Source organism: Anguilla anguilla, chromosome 11 (assembly GCF_013347855.1).
Source record: "Anguilla anguilla isolate fAngAng1 chromosome 11, fAngAng1.pri, whole genome shotgun sequence".
NCBI lineage: Eukaryota > Metazoa > Chordata > Actinopteri > Anguilliformes > Anguillidae > Anguilla > Anguilla anguilla.
In genome coordinates this window covers 20,118,148-20,140,370 of record NC_049211.1, presented here as the reverse complement: position 1 = coordinate 20,140,370, position 22,223 = coordinate 20,118,148, and the positions used below count along the sequence as shown (strand labels likewise).

At 45.9% G+C, this 22,223-nt stretch overlaps 1 protein-coding gene across 4 annotated transcripts in view; it reads right to left on the bottom strand.

Moving 5' to 3' along the window:
• LOC118207627 (protein NDRG3-like) overlaps nt 1–22,223 on the bottom strand; it is a 44,062-nt gene that overhangs the window by 4,924 nt on the left and 16,915 nt on the right. For 3 of the 4 annotated variants that reach the window (XM_035381400.1, XM_035381402.1, XM_035381401.1), the window contains exons 3-15: nt 21,855–21,887; nt 8,659–8,764; nt 8,081–8,201; nt 7,227–7,289; nt 6,455–6,515; nt 6,006–6,092; nt 4,986–5,042; nt 4,455–4,558; nt 4,114–4,179; nt 3,895–3,946; nt 3,550–3,597; nt 3,192–3,227; nt 1,874–1,925 (exon numbers count right to left, since the gene is read on the bottom strand). In XM_035381400.1, the coding sequence (XP_035237291.1) occupies nt 1,874–1,925; nt 3,192–3,227; nt 3,550–3,597; nt 3,895–3,946; nt 4,114–4,179; nt 4,455–4,558; nt 4,986–5,042; nt 6,006–6,092; nt 6,455–6,515; nt 7,227–7,289; nt 8,081–8,201; nt 8,659–8,764; nt 21,855–21,887 (886 nt within the window). Of the gene's footprint in view, nt 1–1,873; nt 1,926–3,191; nt 3,228–3,549; nt 3,598–3,894; nt 3,947–4,113; nt 4,180–4,454; nt 4,559–4,985; nt 5,043–6,005; nt 6,093–6,454; nt 6,516–7,226; nt 7,290–8,080; nt 8,202–8,658; nt 8,765–13,720; nt 14,029–21,854; nt 21,888–22,223 lie in introns of those variants that run through there. The other variant, XM_035381403.1, reaches the window with a different exon arrangement.

The following is a 22,223-nucleotide window of genomic DNA, read 5'->3' as shown; positions in this document are numbered from 1 at the left end:
GGCAGCGAGCCAGCTTAGTGGGGGGGGGGGGGGGTTGTTTTCCACCAGCGCACTGAAGCACAGGCATGGGGTGTGTAAAAACCATGGGGGAACCCAGGGAAGAGGGAAAAAGTGGTGGGAAGATGGTGGGAGACTGTGTGGGACCCTCAGCCTCAAGGACTGCGCTCACGCCCATTCTCTTAAAGAGTGAGGGACAGGTGATTTGGGGAACACTGTCTGTGTAAAAGGGTCATCAAATCCCGATTCCCTTGATAAAATGTGTAAATCAAAGTTTTATAGTGTTAAGGCGATCCCAATTCCATTCAGGGAGCTGCTCTCCTGGATTTCACGGAGCCAAACTTCCCATTAGCATCCAAGACGTCTGAATAATGGGCTACAAGAGCCATTAAAGCACAGATCAAAATACGCAGCTATAGGCACTACAGGCATTTAGTAGACGATTTTATCCAGTGACTTACATAGCATAGCAATTACATTGCATTAATTTATATACTGAAGCAATGCACGTTAAGTTCCTTTCTCAAGGGTACCATGGCGATCGAACCTGGGAATCGAACCTACAAACCTGTAGGTTGCAAGACCAGCTCCTTATACTACACTGCCACCAATATTCCATATAGATATTAGCAACCCTGATTCCACCTAATATTTCATGTGATTGCAAAAGGAAGAAAATTTACAGTACGTATATAGATTTGTAAACCCATTTTGTTTGCCCCTTAATATTTTCTTAAATGTTTATATTCATACATATAAACATTTGTAAGTGAGAAATATTCTCAGATAGGCCAAAGAAATGTATTTGACACAGTTTAGGAATACAGTGCCCCGTATTGTACACACGCGCACATTTTAACTAAGGTGGAATGAGCTGGATGTGTGAAAACAGGAGTGGTACCACTGTAGAGGGAGGGCAACATGCTCAAATATGCAGACTGGCTATTGGGGGCACTGCATTTTAAACTGAAAATCTGAGGGAAAAACAGACATTTCCCACGCAGAAACTCATCAGTGCAGGTCATGCTACACGTCATTCAACTACTACTTACAATCGTGGTTATGCAACACTGCAAACGAGACACAGTAAATAGTTAGTCTGGGTGCTGGATGCCCCTCTCTCCCATGATCAGCATGACAAAGACGCCGATTTACCGCAGCAGTGGTGCGAGGCTGCCAAACACTGCCGGGAACAACAAGGCTTTCAGTACCTGCTCTGCATCGGTTATTTCGCCCACCTTGAGAATCAGTTAGTCACAGACACCTCAGACTTCATACATCATGCAGAGAGGTGAGAGGCTGAAAGGTTAAGACTGTAATCCATACATTATCACTAAAACCACTCCTTTCATGCACTGAAATGTGCCTGTTTAATGAAATAACACTACGCCACTTCCTGGTTAGGCTTGGAGACTTTCAGTAACAGTATCTGCTTTGTGCGTGGAAAAAACAAAAGGAGATTAGATGCTAAAAAGGTATTTTCATAAAGAACCTTCCCAATAAAAACAAAAGCAAGAAAAAAGCTTTGCAGGAGAGCAGCGTTATTGGGAAGGACACTTTGAATTTGCCTATGTGTAAGGATGGGAGGGAGGCTGAAAAAGGGATTAAGGGAGGGGTATAGGCTGAGAATTACTTCTATATATACATACTTATTTTGCATGTGGGACAGGTTACTGAAGACACAAGACCTCTGAAGATGAGACACTTTGAGAAACGAACAGTTGCACTCGTTACATAGACAGAGAATAAAAGCAATTCAACCAAGAAAAAACTGACGCAACAGTATGTCTGACATTTAAAAAGACTCTGGAAAAAGTGACCGAAGGAGAGACTGAAAAAAAACTGAAAGGATTAAAAGCCGAGAAGCTGTACTCACTGTATCCCATGCCTTGGACAAAGTATTTGAAGGCTTCAGCAAGTTTCCCCGGCTGCAACGAAGACACAAACATTCATGATTAAATTTTAGAGTTTGAAATAAACTTTAGCACTCCATGATAGACAGCGGCAATTAGCTGCAGTGAAGAGGTGAAAGAAATCATACGTGACATGTCTCCACTATCTGATACAGGCAGGAAACAAGTCTCTTTCTAGTTTCATAAAAAAAACAAGATAAATTTCTGAAATAGAATCCCTACTTCAGCCTTTGCTTTTCGACTAGCAATTCAATATTGAGTGGAAAAGCATGAGAATTGTCAGAGAATGAAGACTCCTGTATTTAAAACATGACATTTTGCCTTGCTGTTTCAGTGAAAGTTAAAGATGTAAATTTCTTGGGACTACTACGGAATACTATCAGTTAAGCTTTATTTGCATCCAGCGCAAGTTTTAACTGATAGAACTGGGACTGTACAATGCTGAAAGCCAACTACACACAGTGCACAGTACAATGATAAACAAAACAAAAAAACCAGTACTGAATAAATATCTTCCAACATCATTTATGTAAATAGTAAATAGAAGGGCCAAAGACCAAGCCCTGGGGGACACCTTTTATGATGGGCATTATATTTCACATTTGACTTTGAAACTAAACTTATGAGTCCTCTCAGAGATGCCGTTTTCTCCCAGTTCATGAACTATGTACAAGCATACTCATACTGTATATGCCCCATGCCCCAGGCTTGGGACAGTGAAGATAACTCACAGTTCTCCTCTGAATCACGCAGTGCCAGTCAGATGTTTCTTTTCACACTGCAGCCACAAACCACACACGCGTTGAGCAGGGGTGGAGGATACCTAATCATGTGCCTATACAAAGAGCAAGCCACGGGGGCCTGGAAGGTAGCTTGAGCAATGAACATTGCTATCCCTGCCCCCCCTGGGGGAAGCAAAGCCAATTGTGCACCACCCCAGCAGGGCTGCCGGCCACAGTCAGTACTGGCATGGGCTGGATTTAATCAGAGTCCGTGGTGCTCACTCATTCACAGCACTTTCACAGAGTGAGCAACCCAGCAACCAGAGGGGTCATTTTTAAACCATCTCATAGGTAACCAACTATATGCAGGCTTTTACTTTTGCAATGCGTACAGCACAAACACATTCTTCTTTCACCAATCACACACACCCATGCCACTAAAGACTGATCCAGGCAACTCCAAATGCCCAATCACCTAATGCAAGCCTCTTCATCACCCATGTAATATTTCCCCACAGTAGCTCCATCTCCTCCATTACAACTAAGCTGCATCACTCACTTGGACAACTTGGGGCAGCCCGCCGCAGTCGGCCATCTGCAGAGAAACACGGAGTGAAGAGTTAAGGGCGAGGAGCAGTGCGAGAAACTGGAGAATCACCCTCCCACTTCTGACCAAGACCTGACCCAGAGTCCACGCTCACACTGAGATTAATGAAAGATTTGCGCTTGCATTGTGTTAGCGGCCTTGAAAGTTATGCAAGTTTTCTATAGGAAGGAAGGTTGTGTCCAATGGAACGTCTTTTTTTCGTGAATCCCTTAAAAACTTCCATCACGTAGCAGAGAACACAAGACAAAAGTAACATTTTAAAGTTTACAGGTGTTTTTTCCCCTTTTGGGAATAACGTCTAAGTACTCACCTTCAGCAAAGTGGTTTTTGTTGGGTTTAACCTGGAGTTGCATTCAACCTGCAGAGGACATTACACAAACATGTACAACTCATTCTGATAGTCATGCTAATTGCACTGAGCTTTTTTAATACTGCAGAGGATCAGGGTTCTGCTTGATTTCTTCATCCTACAACAGGCAATACAATCTCATGCTCCCTGAAGAAAAAACAAGTTGTTCTGGCGACTGTGCTTTGTACTGAGGTTAGGCCTATGTTTTCCTACAGATAGCTTTCACGTGGAGATATCAGCATTACTCTGATGCCTGTCCCATCTGAATTTCAGCAGTTACAAAAACAAGAGAAATATGAAACCCACCACCGCCTCCACAGCTGGGGACGTGTCTCCAACCACCAGCAGAGCAGGGCACCTGGAGGGGGTGAGAGGAGGGTCAAACATGCAGTGTTAATAAACACCCAATCACGTGAACCCGTGTGCACAAAAATGCACCACAAACATGAACATGCACTTGTACATGCAGACTTGTGTGCAAAACCACACAAACACACACACACACACACACACAGGTCTGCTCACTTCAGCGTTTTCACGGTCTCCTCATTCAGACCTGGGATGGGCCTCTCAATCTCCAGGTCATGACGGCTGCCAAACAAAACCAACCAACGCATTGATCAGCTCATCAATTATTACATCAATACATTAGTATACAACAAATAAGCAGACATTCCCATTCAGAATGACTGACGGGACCATCAAGGGCATGTTTTATAGGAAGCAAGCATTGAAGTAGCATTAAACATAATCTAACTCTTAGCAATAGTCACACAATCATAATTACTGGGAAGTCTTTCATAATTACACCTTTCCTTCATCCCCCCTTGTGCCAGCACAACTGAGCGGTGCCCATGCAGGCATACCTGTTGTAGGAGGTGCAGAACAGGGCCAGGTTTTCCTGGTTGATATCCTGGGCAATGTGCAGTCGGTATGTCTGGATAATCTCCTGATTCTCGGTTAGCTCATCCTGGAGACCACAGTGGGGGAGGGAAGAAGAAAAAGAAAAAATGACACGACACCTTGACACGACACCTCACCTATCATTTCAGAATAATGTGCTCTGCGCCCTGGTCAGTAGGGGAAATAACTGCATTAAGTACTTTGTGAATGGTGGGATCCTTTGGATTCCTCAGGTGATTTTCAGAGTCAAGATCAACAGAGTTGGGACTACAGGGGGCAGTGTGCAGAGCACTAAACATTCACATGACAGGAAGCCTCTTTTTGGGCATTAGATATTCAGACTGTAGGGGGCAGGGGTCTCGTTCTGACAGAAAGGGATGTTAAGAACTTTTCCAAGAACACCAGAGGTACATCATCAGAAGAGATTAGTAGGGCTGGGGCACAGGGATCAGCCCACAAGAGTAATCCCATGACTACTGACGGCTTGCACTCACAGTGCTGAAGTGATGACCCATCACTATATCCACCAGGTTGCTGGTCCATCCAGTGAGCTGGAAAAACAGTAGTTATTCTCAACAAAATGTGATTGAAGAGCAAGCAGTGACAAAAAAAACAACAACAAGAAGTTAGGAAAATAAAATATTAAGATACTACAGGACTAAAACACAACCAGAAATTTGCATTCAGACCAAACACAGGGTCATGTTATGCACATGAACACACACAGAGCCATGACTGCACACAGGAATAGTCCACCTTTTTAGGAAAGTTGCTTTTTGGCTATCTTTACCCATAGTTCAACGATAATATCATCCCTGTGTGGCCAGTATAAAAATATTAGATGCCATCTAAGGGCTGCGTGCTAAGTGAGCTACTTTGATGAATGGCTGCAGATGGAAGCAACGTTGGCTTTGCTAAGTGAAGGGACGGAAACATGCGAGTTGGGGGTCGTGTTCGTGTGTGACTGAAAACTTGCGCTCTCAGTGCCTCTCCCACTGCAGCCAACAGTATTGCATACCTGGCAATCCCAAAGTCACGGTTCAAGCAACACTGCACAGCTAATAATTACTGTGGCCAGTGCATGGATGCATGGCCATTTTTCAATTATAGTTCTGAATTTAGCTGCCTCTAAAACAATACAGATCACATTTTCGGTTTTTATTTTACACTCATGATAAAGGTGCAAGATGCAAGCGTAAATAACTCTTTCACAGATACCGGAAGGTGTGTTTCCACCTTAGCAGAGCTAACGTCACTTCTGCCTGCAGCCATTCATAGAAATAGCACACTTAGCACACAGCCTGTAGACATTTCCCTTTTGCACTGGATGTACAGGGATGAAATTGGTATCAGTCTTATTGTCTAACTATGGGTAAAAGTTGAGCCAAAAAGTGAATTACCCAAAAAGTTGGACTATCCCTTCAAGCAACATGCTAACAAATGAGACCAGTCTGATGTTCCCATGGAGACTGTGCACAAATAGAAGTCCAGGGAGGCCCAGTTTCAGAACTCACCTTAGAAGCGGCCCAGTCCATCCAGCCCTTTGCACACGGGTCCACGTTGATCAGAACCAGCCCCTCCACAAGACTGGGCTGGTTCAACTGTAGACAGAGATGGGACACTTGAGCTTTTAAAGACCAGCAGCGAGACTCCTCATCTTTTCAGAGGCAGATAAAAGGAAACTGGAAATATGAAGCGGCAAGCTGGCGAGACCTGTCAGTACACCTGCACTGAGATTATCTAGCTGAGCTGGGGTGGGGGGAGGGGAAGATACCTTGTTTATTGAAGACTGAAGACAGAACAGATAGCTGGGTTGTATTTCAATTCATTGCAGGCTGAGATGTTCAGACTGAGCTACATTTTAAACAAATATACCGCCTACAGGAAAAGACACTTGTGAACGAGTCTTGAGATTTGCTATGATAATTAAAAAGGGCTCTGTGTGGAGGCTCAAAGGACTTACGGCAAGTTTGCACAAGATGTAGGCGCCAGCTCCCACTCCGATCCCAATTACACTGTTCACTCTGTATCAACAGGAAATAAAGACAAATCACATACTGCAGCGGCCACTGCTTGGACTGTCCCTGCACAGGAGCCAATGCCCATAGACCGGCCCTGCACAGGAGCCAATGCCCATAGACCAGCCCTGCACAGCAGCCAATGCCCATAGACCGGCCCTGCACAGGAGCCAATGCCCATAGACCGGCCCTGCACAGGAGCCAATGCCCATAGACCGGCCCTGCACAGGAGCCAATGCCCATAGACCGGCCCTGCACAGGAGCCAATGCCCATAGACCGGCCCTGCACAGGAGCCAATGCCCATAGACCGGCCCTGCACAGGAGCCAATGCCCATAGACCGGCCCTGCACAGGAGCCAATGCCCATAGACCGGCCCTGCACAGGAGCCAATGCCCATAGACCGGCCCTGCACAGGAGCCAATGCCCATAGACCGGCCCTGCACAGGAGCCAATGCCCATAGACCGGCCCTGCACAGGAGCCAATGCCCATAGACCGGCCCCTGCACAGGAGCCAATGCCCATAGACCGGCCCTGCACAGGAGCCAATGCCCATAGACTGCTGGGCCCAAGATCTCACTCAGCCAAAATGAGCACACTGCTGCCATGTCCGAGGCTGTTCCATTGGCTCAAACAGACGGGGAGATCAGCGTGTTGTTCAGCAGGGGGCAGTATCTACACCGGGCGAAGGCACGCATGCCAGCCAAGGCTTCACTTACTTCAAGTGGGTCATCACAGAGGGCAACATCTCAGCCAGGTTGTCCATGGTGGGGTACTGGTACCTGCAGGGAGACGAGTGTGTGACACCGGGTTGGCACAAGCTGAAGCGCTGGAGGCCATTTCTTTACAATGCTATTACAAGAGACCAAAACCAAGAATCCCAACAGACAAAATCAGTCACAACACAGGCGGCCGCTCTGGGCAAGGGACTGCTCCGTCCAGATATGCACTTCATTTTCAGGTCCAGGGATTGGGAGGGGGTGTCTCAGGGTGGTTTTTCTGTTACTGGTCCCTGGGTTTTTCCGGCCTGTTTTATGAATGAGCCCAAGGCAGAGTACGCCTTCCACTGAATGAACAAAGAGCACAACTGGCCCTTTATACGGGGTGGCCTGTGCTGATCTCCCGCCATGAAAAGGGCTTCTCTCTTTATTGAAAGACGCTCATTTAGCCCTCTGCACCATGTAGGCAGGCTCGTAACCAGCGTTCCACTCCACAAAAACGCAGGTGGCAGGCATATACTGCCTCAAATACCCCTTCTGTGACTGCAGGGGTCAAAATGAAATGTGGAGATCTACAGGAATACAAAGTTCTGTTTTCTTTATATGCAATTTGATGGCTTTTAATGAAGAATTAATATGCAGAAATGGGGACAAGCTGCACTGTATTTCTCAGTGTTTTCATTCACACATGAAGTGCACGATTTTACTCTCAACTGAAAACATCTAACCAAAAGTCCCTTGGACACCACTGCCTGATTAGACTGCTTTTAAATGAACTTGGCCTGGCAGTCCAACAACCTGTCAATCACGATTATGAGGATGGTAAAGGAGGCGAGTGCCACCTGGTCTCTTACCCTGCAGGGAATGGGGGGGCCCCCTCCTGCTGGCCTGGGGCGTCCACATGCACCACAGCGAAATGCTGCGTGATCTCCTGCATGTCCTCAAAGTTGAACAGGGTGTTGAAGCAGGACTTGTCTGCAGAAGTCACAAGGAAAGGACATAGTCCTGAGTTATGGGGGAACCTTCAGAGTCACGTCAACCAGATCAGCACTTCAAATAGATTCACTAGTCAACACAATTAAAGACTCACTGTGTATCATTATACAAACAGCCACAAAGACCACCAGTGATGCAGAGCCAGTCCCCAAGAAAGCAGCCAAAGAACACCACACTGTTAACATCTAAAAGCATTTAAGTATAATGCATGAAAGTGCATCAGCCAAAATGGCCAAGAAGCTATACTGACAAACACAAAAGTGCAGTATCAGGCGAGATCAGATTTCAGCAAGCAGGCGGTCCATTCTCCGCAGAAGGGCGATTACGCCCGTTATTATGAAGTTCTGTGTTTATTGTGAGTCCCGAAGTTTCACTTCTCACAGGGGTCAGCCTGCCGTCGTCTGGACAACCTGTTGTGAGGCTGAGCTGTACTTACGGTTGAGGCCGATGTCATGGTAGGTGAGAATAACGGGTCTGTTGCCCTTAGGGGTCCCCCTCATGGTCACGTGGAGGACACCATGGGGAGTCTCAATGTCATGCTCCTGGGACCAATCAGAGAGAAGATCACATGGGTCAGGACACAAAAAGGGGCAATACTGCAAAGTCCAAGGTATTGATCACTGAAATAGAAATGAGGCTCCACACCGATTCACAAATGCTGGGAATTACTGCTGACTTAATAGGTCACCATTTACTGAAGCTGGATATATATAATTTACTTTAAGTGAAACAAAGCAATAAATGTTCCCTCCAAAGCACACCGTGTACCAATGAAAATTACAAAATACTGAAGTAGTTACCAATTTTGTGGAAGTTAAATGAGTCTTCTCCCATATGTCATTTCACCCCGTCTCGTCTTTCAGCATGCACCCGAGCCTGGAATGTTGCTTAACCTCGCGAGGTCGAGTTTGAGTCAAAGGAACGAGGGTCTGCATTCACCGTACTTCCCAAAACCATATTAATGAAGCCACTGCCAACTCTCCTTGCTCTTCCAACCACCGCCAATGATGCACAGATCCACTGATGTGACTGTGCATTTGCTTCAGTTGGCAAAAGGGAGTTTTCCTCACAAGAGCATATGGCTGAGAAAGGATTCCATATGATCTAATCACTCTTAGAAGTGGCAGTCTATTTGTGTTGATGACCCTTGTGCCTACACAATGTCCACTCAGTTACCTCAGAGGTGAGCTATAGGTCCTCTAGCACAGATGCCCTTTTACTAGATTCACAGACATTTTACCTGCAGATGGAAATATCCATCATCGACATCCGATTAAAAATAAATGCTCTTTGCATGTTGAACAATCGTGTCCAGCTCCGCAATGCCAGTGTCAACAAAGAGCAGAAACCCTCACGTATGACGCGAATTGTGACTATTTGCAGACATGTGTATAAATAATCGAGCTGTTTCTATATCCAGCGCGTCTCCTGGACAACGGAGATCAAAACTGCCTTGGGCCTGGCCACAAGACGTGCGTAATTCAGCTCAGCCCAGCTTCTCTTCTCTGCTGCTGCTCTCAGACACCCAAACCACAGCGAAGAGGCCTGCATGCGTCAGAGCGGCCCCCGCCCCCTGACAGGGGGACATCACAGCACACAACCAGATCAGAGCAGATGCCGACTGGCAGACAAAAGTGCTCCTCCGGCTTTTGCGCACACAAAGCCTGAGGAGCACTTTTCAAGCGCACACAAAGGCAAAGCCCACAAGCCCGACGAGCACAACAAGTGCTACTTGGGCACCCTGGGCTAACTGTGTTCAAACAAAGCAGCGTGCTCTCCCCACGGGCCCGTGAGCGTCTCCACTCGCACCCCAAATGCATACCAGAAGAGCAGCTCAGTGGGGGAGAGCGGAGCGAGAATTGCACTCGCAGATTCCATCCCCACTGAATGAACCTGCAAAACGCACCTCATATTCAATTAACACTAAACCGCGAGGTGTTGCATTTCCTATCACATTTTAATTTAACTGGTCCCATCTCCTTTTTAACTGCATGTACCGAGTTGTGTTAAACAGAGGCAGTTGATCCCCACTTTAAATTAATGGTTCACCGCAAAGGTACACTTTAAAAATTCCCCTTCTGATTATTGTGTTATGCCCATAACAATGACCCCCGGAGAGCAGGCACACAATGCCAAGTAGCATCAAGATCATTCTGGTTCTCGTCGCAATAAACACCAACACTAAATAGGCCTCAGAGCCATTTTAAACGTGAATCCCATTTTATGGTTTGAGATGTTACTGTCTCAGAGCGAGGCCTGCAGCAGCTGACACCTGCATGGTTAGCATTTAGGCGGCAATGCACCAAGGACTAAAAATAGAACGCCAACGTGTGGCAGCAGGCAGTTGGGAGAGGGATGCTGAGGTGAGACGCCCACAGGTGGGGCTCCCCGGCTAGGGAAGACCTTGTAACCCTGTTTAAACACAACCGCTGGGGTTTAGTGAAATGTCATTCAAATTCTGAATTCCTACGCCAACACATGGTCTAGAATCTAGAGAGGCTGGGAACTACCCTTCATTACCTCTGCACCATACCTGCTGCAAATAGGTAGCTTTCAACTTTACAGCACCACAGTGGTGCTGCAAGGAACAGAAGACAATGAACCCAAATTAAGCATATTCAAATGACAAAGAAAACTGATCAGATTAGACAAAGCCTAAGAAGGCAGCATAGTAATAAACAGAACTGCGAACTCCCTGATAAACAAGGTGAGCTCAAACAGGAAATTATGTCATTCTCACAAGGAGGTGTGAAACCTTTCCAAACTTCTCATTTAAACAGCAGTTTGTGAATGCTCATCAACAATACATCTGTATTCTCGCCAGAGTGTATGTTACAGAAACAAAAGCTAGGTTGGGGTTGTGTTTCAGCTAGAATGTTGAGAATATGACAGCCTGTTTCTGGGGTGTGGGGAATGAAAACAAGGAAGAAAGGCATGAAAAAGGTCTTCGGCATCATTAATGAGACTGGATGACGCATGCAAGGAGGCCTTCTGGAATATTGCCTGCTTTGCATTGGTTTGATTTTCAACAGTTACGTTACCAATCGAATCCTTGACTGAATTTAGGATGGAGATTGTGAATGGTCGCAAAAAAAATTCAGAAAGGATGTACACAGTTCTTATATGCTGAACATTTAGAAAGTACCCTACTGCATATAAAGGGTTATTAGGCTGTTAATGAGCAAGTTTGTGTATCAAGGTATCCCAAGGGACAAGAACAGTGAGACTGCACTCCCAGTAGTCTTTGCAGTCCTGGCTATTGTGCTTGAGAATGAATTTACTTGTGTGGTCCTTATCTGCTTCCCTTTACAGATCTATGGCATTCCTTCAAGAGCAGTTGTATCATTGCCCAACACCTATTACGCTGCCTTGAGTACTGGACAGAATTCAGTTTTTCACCACTCTTTTTGAAGAGGATTACAGAAAACAAATGCAAGCCTCTCTGCTCCTGGTGCTCCATTTCTGGATTTATTCTCCCTCAGACTGAGCCTGAATATTTTCTCAAATTGGTGAATTCAAGCCAAAGTCACCAACGTTTATAACACCAAATAGTGAATCTGTGATTTGACAAAGGGTTGATATATTGTCAAACAAACATACAAACAAAGGAAACTGAAATAACCCAGGTACACAGCTGTTTTAACCAAGAGCAAAGGTGCTTCGTCAGAATAGCGTTTGCACATTCGATTCATATTAAATCAAAACTGTTAAACTGCAATAAGGGTTCATTTTAAAAAGGTTATCATGCAATGTAATAATTTGGATGAAAAATAATTAAACCACCTTAAATATCCAGCTTTTTAAGACTTGGTTTCATTCTCTTCCAACTGCATGTTTTATAGTTTTCAATGAATACAGTTTGGTTGAAGTATAGTGTTGCTTTGACAAGCCAATTCCAGGCTTGTGTTGATTGTAGATCATGCTAAATCACTCTGTTCTGGCACACAGTGGTTGTGGTAAAAATATGCTTTCCTTGAATATGTCTCAGTGACCTGAGGGACCTTGGAAGTTGCACTGAAAACCCACTGTGGTCTTGGACAAGTCTGAAAGTAGGATGATAATGCATTGGAATTAATGGAAACCGAAGTAGTATGATCTCTTTCACATCACTGTAAAAGACTGTCCTGCATTAATTCATGTTAAACACAGCAAGTCACAATATGCTACCTTGCACTTCACTAAAAAGAGTCTGTGAAGTGGTTATCAGCTTTAGGAAAAATGTTTTTATCAATATCAGCATTATCACCACTAGTTTTAGTATCGTTGGTGGAAAATGATGTTTGATTAACTGCATTAATATTGCAATTCTTTAAAAAAATAGATTAGTCACTACAGTCCAAGTTTGTCAACTGTTTGGCACCACTCAGTTCCTTTCACTCTGTTGAGGTGGCGGGTGCAAGGAAACGTTTGTCTCCAAGTTCAAGGACACGAGAGGTATTGGCAACATATGATAAGAGTGCAAAGGCACGGCACAAACAAGATTCCACAGCACAGATTCCAGGGAGGGTGACAGCAACGGCCCGGAGTAGGAGAGAAAGAGAGAGAGAGAGGGGGGGGGGTGTGGAATTCGCAGCTCTGGATGTGCTTCCATACAGACTGCACTCAGGAGACTGCTCTCTCCCGTCTACATGACAGCGTGACAGGTACACGTCAGAAGGCAGGACAGGTGTGGCCTACAGAGGAAACAATGGCATGGCTGGGAAACCTTACTGGAAGATGCATTCTTAAAAAACACACAAGCTACTCTCATGCCATTTTTCAGGAATCTCTGCTAATAGTACAGTGTTTGGGGGAGGCGGTGTATAATAAACAAACCAGTGGGAAAACACTGTGCACGTGACATGTCCTTCCCTCTGTGAGGACTCTGGTGGCAGCGTCCAGGGTCGCACCGGCTCGATGAGGACTTGGTTTCTACTGTCGCACAAACCCTGCCCAGCGGGCCCCGCCACGTCTCCCCAGGTTCTCCACCTGTGCCAGCTGCAGGGGCAATGAACGAGCCCGATAGCATGGCACCGTTGCAGCTGCCATACTTCCACACAGATTGCCGCAAGCGAGGGAATGGTCCTGCCCCTGAAACGACAGCCTTTCAGCAGAACGCTGGCTCTTCCCTCTCGGTCTCTGAGCCTCTAATACTCAGGGGTCTATAGGATAACACACTCTTGTCAGCACATCAGCCATCCCAAACTAATGAACAGCCCCCTCTCCTCCTGCTGCCTCACTCAACAGGCATCGGAGGGGGAGAGAGCAAGAGGGCAGGAGCTGAGCGATACTCCCCCCACACCTGAGTAAATCACTGGCCATCTGCGGACCAGCTCACATCCACACAGGCAAGACGGCGAGATGCACACGCTCACTCAGTCACTCGCACGCGCGCGACATTACGAGCGCTCCCCATCGCCGGAGCGCTGGAAACCTACGCGTGATCACAGGCTACCCGGGGAGACGACAGGCACGACAGGGTGACGGGAATGTTAAAATAACGGCTGGAGAACACTCACCACTCCCACTACGGCACAGGCGATCTGGTTAAGGTCTATAACGGCCGTCATGTTCTCACGCCGAGAGAGGAGCGTCGCTTGTTTTCTTTTCTGAGGAGGGGCGAGGGGGGTGGCGAGAAGAGCGAGCGACGCGACGAGCCAAAGGGAACGAATGAAGCGTTTTGTAGGCAGCAGCTGGTCCCAACAGAGGAAGGGGAGGAGAGAGAGAGCTGGGCGTGTGCGAGAGAGCGAGAGAGAAAGAGACTGAGGGGGTGCGGAGAGCTGGAGCGAGTGCAGTTCCCGCTTGGTAAGCACAATGCGTCCAAGGCTGTCTGGGCTACATGTAACCACGCATAATTGGATTTAAGGAGGTCAGGTGGTCCGGGGGGTTGGGAGGAGAAGGGGCGGGACAAGCCTGAAGACGGAGACAAGGGTGGTGGCACCCACTGGATATAAAGTAGCTGAAAAATACACATCTTTTCAATGCAAGCTCAAATTGAGATCAACAAGCTGCCTCTGAGTGGTCTTTACAGAAACTGTGCTAATGCCCAGAGGAGCAGAAGCTCATTAACCTCACAATGACCTGCATACTTACAGGGAAGAATTAAGACATTCTGAATCCCTATGACTCACATAAACTGTTCTTAACAAATGCATATAGACTTAATTAGAGAAACAACAGTTTTAAAATTTCTGATGACTTTTGCAACGGAGGACCAAAAAAAGAAAAAGATTAATGAAACCCCAGTTATATACTTCAAACCATTAAGCAAAAGTGCAAAATATTATATACAAGTACAAGCCTTTAACATATTTTAACAAAACTGAATAATAAATATACATCGAACATGCAGTTATGCAATTCATCTTTACTCCAGGTCAGTCTGACTAAACTCCTCAAAAGGCCAAATAGAAGTTAAATTCCTTGTTCTCTTGTTCCCTCATGTGGACCTATCCGATTCATAGCACGACAGTCTGCATTTCCCCCATCCACCCCAGGGGTGGTTCATCGTGCTGCTCTAGGATTGAGTGTTATGGTTACCTCCAGAAATGCCTGATGCCCATTCACACAGGCTTCATTTTATAAGGGCTGTGTTTGGTTTGTTATTTTTGGAAAAAAGAAAAGTGTAAACACATTAAGAATACAAAAGCTTGGAGTGCTCTTGGACATTCACTCTTGTTTGGCTAAAAGTTTTGTGGTTTGTTATCCTTGGCTTGTGTGTCTTCACAATGCAATTCAGGTTGTCCGCTCCTCCATTTTAAGTGAACATCCAGGTCAGCAATGAAGACTGACAGGCCAGCAACTGACAACGATGAGTTTATATTAATTGTAACCTATCACCTCCAATGAGAGTACAACGCTGTTACACAGCAAATGTGTCACATCTTTTAAATACGGACTAATTCACTGGGAGCCATTTCAATGAATCATTTCGTTTTTCATCATGAATCGCCATGATCATGAATCCTCATTAAGGCGGTTCTAGATAGTATCCCGCTGCCTCCACAAGAGGCCCCCACAGCCACACTGAAACCAAGTGGCAAACGCGGCCCTGGTTCATGCCTGGCCAGCCTAGCCCCTTGCTAACAGAAGACAATCGCAGATGTACTGCCAGATTCCAGTCCCCAACAGACAGCAGGCGTGAGGAGATACAAACAGCCCAACCCGCACGGCTCGGCATGGATCAGAGGTGCCGTGTAGTTTGAGAAGGGTTCACACTGGTTTGCTGAGGAACCGCCCTGTGCTGACCGGAGTTCTCACCATCCCACACTAGAAATTCCAACATTTGTAACAAGCCAAAACCTGGTTAAGCCATGTTAATAAAATTGCCTTGCAGTGATAAAATATCTTCATATTCACCATAGTGAAAACAAGTCTTTAACCAACTAGCTTAATAGGTATGCATACAGACAATGCTTTAAAGAGAACAGAATTCAGACACACAAAGAAACAACTGCAGTGCTACATCCAAGTAATAATGCTCACCCAATTAGGCTATATCCGATGCTGAAAACCTGCGTTTGACATTTATATATAAAAAATTAAATGCTGATAGTTGTCATCTAAATTGCCTAGTGGGCCATGGTAATGATACACCCTTTGAGGACTTCTCATAAATGCATTATGTATTACATGATTGACATCAGAATTCCACCCAAGAAAGACAATCTTGTGATCGCATTTTGAGGCGAGTTGCCTCATAATTTTGTTCGGTTGCTATAACAACCTGCTTTTCTTACAAGCGTTTTAAATAAAGCCTCCAGAAACAATTCCAACCACCTGCAGCTCGTTAAGCCCATCACAAATGCACAAGCTGTAATTAGGAATTTCATATGCAATTATCTGTTGCACTGGGCATCACTACGAGGTTCAGCCTGCCCCCTCTGGGGAAGCGTACAAGGAAGACATTTGGCTGAAAAAACGTAAAAACCACAATCATCGCACTGATCCATGAAGAAGAGGCTCCCCTGGACGTAACCCATGAGGAGAGAATTCATCTCAGCGACCCGCTCCTTGTTAAAATGCAGCCTGACAGACATTCAGCCATGGATTTCTATGATAACAGTTTTTTTGTTCTTCCTATGAGTCATCTCATGGCCCATCTCAACCCCGCCCATAACCCATGATCTGGCAGCTACAGCCATATGGAACGCATTTTACTTGGAAAGTGGATTAACGCAGAAATGGTAACTCCCCGAAATCAAACAGACTTCCACATGTCAGCTTCAGCTCTGTCATATTACTGATTCAGCCCAGAAGAAGCCCAATCCCCTCGATGGGTCAAGGTCCCTGCAGTAAATCACACTGGGGCATCCAAACACAAACCTAGGTGGCAAGATAAAGCACCACTGTGACAAACTGGAAGTCGCTCCCTGAAGAAATGGGTCAGTTTGGTACACTGACAGAAGGAATAATGGTTACGGCTGCGATCCAAAACACATGCCCAGAATAATCCTCCCAAATCTGAACAATAGGAGGTGACAACAAAAGATAATGCACTCTCAATCCATAAATCAATCCCAGACAAATCTTCTCAAATCTAGACAATGGGATGTAGCAGCAGGAATGACAAACTGTAAAAGCTTTGCTTTGATTGTGACATATCCCTGAACTAATCCCCAACAGGGGCAGAGGGAAGTGGCAAAGACGGTACATGTGCCATTCACTTTAATGCAATTCTGTGGTAATCTTCAACAGTCTGAACAACAGGAGGCAGCAACAGAGATAAGCACACCCATGACCCAGAACTCCCCGTTAGATCTGAGGTTTAAGCACAAGGATTTATGCACAAACATTTGCACATTTGTACAAACAATGCACTTTTTTTTTTTGGAGGGGGGGGGGGGGTCGAGTACAGTAAGAAGACCACCTCCTCCTTGGAGCGGAGTGAGGAGTGAGGAGCCCAGCTGGCGGGGCAAGACTGTGCCACCGTCCCAACGGCAAGGGTGACATTTCTGCTCCTAAAAGGCCACGAGCCGGCAGCACCCCCAACCAGGACGCACCTGGCTGAGGGTGACGTTACGGGGACGGGGGAACCCTCTCGCTCGCGCCGTGTGAGCAGGGCAGCCCTGACGAAGCGCTGCTCCTCTGAGCACGGCTCTGAGTGACCCAGCAGGGCCCAGGTGCATCCTGAACCCTCCCTGCCCACAGATTCACACCACACTTCAGTATCCAGAGCACACAACCTCTGAGATCCAGTGCCATCAGGGGCAAAGATGCTCAAAGCTACACAATGCAAAAATTACCAACTGACACTTTCTTTTAAAGCTGTACAAATTTCACTGCAGGTGGAAACAATGTCAATATTAAACTGTAGGTATCAAACTACAATTCATCATGACAACCACTAAGGGTGCTGTGCAACACAAATGTGCATGCTCCACAGACACAGTCAGAGAGAGACAGACAGAGAGAGAGGAGAAAGAGACAGTGAGAGACAGAAAAACAGACAAGAGAGAGAGACAGACTTTGCCAATGTGTGGTGCAAGGCACACATTTGCCCTTGGAAATGTTCCACTTATTCAGCTGGCACAGACAGTTATTGCTTTGGATGATGAAGGATCACATTACTTTTGCATTTCCTAGGAAAACAACAGGCGGGCAGACAAAGCGAGAGCAGTAACAGGCCATGGACGAGGCGTTTCCACTGACCCGTCTCAGCAGTTAGTTAAATTTCCCAGGAGGTAAGCTGGAGGCGTTTCCACTCCAACTTGACCTCAGTCAACAGTCATGCTAGCCAGCCTCACACTATGCTAATAGGCTGGCTGGGTGAGACCAGTGGAAATATGTGCTCTTATTCCACGTTGTTTAACCCTAATGCTACTCAAAATAATTTTACTAGTGAGTGCATAGTAAATTATGTTTAACAACCTGTATTTATGGCCAGCAAATGCACAATTCCTTGAGAGCAACCTGGACGTTTAATATTTAGATGGACAGCATACTGCAGGGTGAAGACTGGCATACTGCGAACAGCGAGGCGTCCACGAAGCTAAATGTGGCCGGAAAGTCTGCGACTGGCACACAGCCATTTCCACAGAGTACAAACATGTTCCTTTATAAATAATCACTCCTAGGGGTCCCCGGAGGTACATTATTCAGTGCATCGCCATGTATATTTTCAGTGCAGTAAGGCCAGGCGGCACACATCCAGCACAATCACGACTGTGCCAGTGCAGACATTAGCCGAGCGTGCCACGAGATGACAAATAATTTGCCACAGCATCACCCAGGGAGACAGGGCAGTACCCGCCTCATTCAGCAGGGCAGTACCCGCCTCATTCAGCAGGCCAGTGCCCGCCTCATTCAGCAGGGCAGTACCCGTTTCACCGCTGATCGCGATCAGGTACCCGGCCTGTAACGCACTCACTGTAGCTACAGCATTTACGCAGTTCGCCTGCATGGTAGCAGCAGACCAATAAGAGGCGGCCGTCTGCATGTGGTTCAGGGCAGAATGAAATGGTCCGCAACACTGTAAACTGAAGAAGGACACTGGCACTGCAATTAGGAAGCTTACAACTGAGACTGGGCATTCAAAAAGAAATCAGGCAAACAGACGTTGAGTATAGGTGCCTTTCTACATTCAAGTCTTGCCCATGTCAATACCTGTAAACATTTGTAATTGTTAATTTCAAATAAATAAACTTTCCCATAAATTAAGTTACCAGTGGCCTTGATTACAGAATCAACAATATTTTCCACATATTTGATCTGATCTGTACCTATCACAGTCAGTTTCATCTATACACAACGGTCCAAATGAAATCCCTAAATCCACAGTATGGAGCTCATGTCAGGCGCGTCAGCCCTGAGCGCCCATGCCACAGGGGACTGACAGTTAGCCCCTCTTCCTTCAGCTCGGTCTGATGACGGGCTGTGCTGATAATTACACCCCCAGGTTAAATCAATCCATCCCTGCTGTGTGTGCAGATCATCTGTCAGCCCGATCCCATCCATCAGCTCTCATATGTGGGGCAAAACAGCAGACATGAGGAGGCAGGAAGGGAGAAAGGGGGTTGAAGAAGGGACGAAGCAGCAGCGAAACCCCAGCCATGAGCATGGCAGGTCACTGCACCCCCTCCACAGTAAATTATAGGTCCATGAGACTGATCTACTGACTGAAAAGACTTCAGAACTACAGGCAAAATAGCTTTTCTCAAGACATGTAATTTAACTGCAGTAGTATATTTAAATTTAGCTGAGTTCCTGAAAAGGCACGTGACAATAGTTCATTTCTTTTCACACTGTGCTGTTTCCACACTGTATAGAAGGTGGTATATTTGAGACCGGATGGAGGTATATTTGGCCCCTTTGTTCCTTCATCTGGTTATGAAACTCTGCAAGACTCACGTGTGCTTACAATGCCCTCTCTTGGAGTAAAATGGTCTAGTCTGAATCTCTCTACAGAAACACAAATCATACACAGTCTTTCCAACCAAAAAAAACCTGTTTTTTATAATTTAGGCAAAACCATGTCAATCTTGAAGGATTTTTTTTTTTTTTTTTGCAGAAGTACATGATCTTGCTACCAAGATAACTTACACGTTTAAAAAAAAACAAAAATCAGTATAATCAAAATTTCAATGTCATTGATACATTAGTAAATGCATAGTGGGTTAACCTAAACGTTGAGCAGTTCTGCAGTCAAAATAAACCGTTCCAGGAAATAACATGAACCAGAACACCCAAGACTAAAATTTTGACAAATTGCCCTTAGAACAATACTGGCTGACGGATATCTGGCCTCGGCTGTATAATAATAAAAAACCTGACCAATATATTAAATAGAAAAAATAAACTGGATTCATGGACTGCACAACACAACTTTGGCCACATCTTTGTATATACTCTACATTTGGAATCGTTTTAGAAACTATTAATAAGGCGCTTGTGTGTGACTGTATTCCTACCTATGCGAGTGTGGGTGCTAGAATGATGAAATCATATTAAAGCAATTTATTCTTTGTTCTTTTCTGTTCTTGAAAAATTAACAATTAGCACCTCCTTTTAAAAACAAGTAAAAAGTTGAACAGAATCCACTTGTGTTGCCATAGCAACCATCCAATGCCTCAGTTACATTACCAATTTAAACATGCATGGTCCCCATGGCAGCAGGACCAGAGCTCTGTAATGCGCCTCTAACTGCCCAGCTCTTCAGTCACTGCTGCACTGTTCCCAGGGGCCCTGAAGTGGCTGCTGCCAGCACTCCCTCTCTCATCAATGCGTTCATTCTGATGTGACCTTTTATTCTCAGTGCCCGAGATACTGGCCTCGCTTCTCCATCCTCTTATTTTTATGATCAATGCTGTGCAGACTCACTGATCTTGAAACAGTTTGCACCAGGTTATCCGATACGATACTGCTTTTCAATAACAGCCAAACACACGTGGCAATGACAACGAGAATCTGAACCAGAGTAACCCTTATGACATCACCGCTGTGGAAGCTTGATTTGAGGAGGGCGGGGCAATCTGCATCCATGCTATGGCACCCATCCCTTAACACGCATCCCGCTATGCGCTGAAGCCGCCTGAGCCCCCGGCCCCCAGAGACCCGGACCACGCACAGCAACGATGACGCAGGTACCTGTCCGCTGCCGCCATCGCGACGGCTATTTATAGCTGCAGACTTAGACAGGCAATTCACATGACTGGCAGAAATGAAAGAGCTTTTTAACCCTTGCCTGGTGAAAACGCCACCGCTCACAAAACAAAGTTTTTTTTTTTTACTGTAGGTTTTGCAGAAAAATTAACGCAACTGAACAAGTGCTCCACTATGAATTGGGATTTAATCAGGCTTCCACAGCATCTGTAATTGTGTCTGCTGGTAAATTAAAACGATCCACTTTTGATTTTAATGCGCAGCTCAGTAAGGCTGTTAATGGAATATGGAACCACTGGCTGGAGGATTTACTCACTTAGTCAAATTCAATAACACCCCACCTCCCACCCAAAAGCAATAAAAGACAAAACCCAAAAACCATTCTCGCTACATGTCAAGAATACTGATATACATTTATGGGAACAGATAGTCAGGCACTTGCACTGGTGCAAATGTAGCTGCGCGCGCACTTTCTCCATCCACTATTGTCACAGCATCGATCCATTCTCCGTCAGGAGATCAACAAACGAAAGGTCATAAATGTAACCTACATCTGCTGAGAGAGAAGCAAAGTCATTTATTCCAGCAGACAGAATGATCCTCCACGGCTTACAAGCCACCAATTTTCTGCAAGGTGGCGCTAACAAGGAGGGTGTTAAGGACTTCCGGCTAATGCGCGTTAGCACGGCCTCACAATGTTGTTTTTCCCATTATTGTGGTGCATGCAAATAAACAAACACACAGGCCCAGACGCTAATACCCGCTTACAGGGGCTCAGGCATAATCTCTACAGCACAAAGCTGAAAGAGAAGCAGCACTGCTACTTCTGTAGTGTGTATCTAATGCACGGGTGGAGCAGGGGCCGGTTTCAGGCATGATGGACAAATGGACCAGCGGCAGCCATTACACTCCAGCTGAGAAGAGAAAGGGAGGGGTCCCTGCACATCCTCTCTTTATTCCTGTCAGTAATCCCATGGTTTTCAGTCTGCCTCCTTTATGTTCTCCATTACAACACGCAGAGCATCCATCTTAACGGGGGGGGGCAGGTCTTACCTGGCAGTCGAAGTCCTGGAAATTCCGGGCATTCTGAAAAGCAAAATAAGATAAATTGAACCAGTTTTTTTAAAGACTAGGGGACACTGCCTTATGTGTGGGGGATACATATTCCTCAGTCAGACTTTAAGGACAGATTAAATGGAAAGCTCTCCGGAGATAGAGAACGGGTGATGCAATGTCTCAAGAGCTTTGAGAGAGAGAGAGAGAGAGAGAGAGAGAGAGACACGCACACGCATGCACACGCGCACGCACACACACACACAGAGGAGCAGTCTCTTGAGGTTCAGCAGTACCACCTCCAGCAGGGGGAGGTAGTGAGCAAATGGGAAAGAGAAATCCATGCACAAAGATGGAGGGGAATAAATA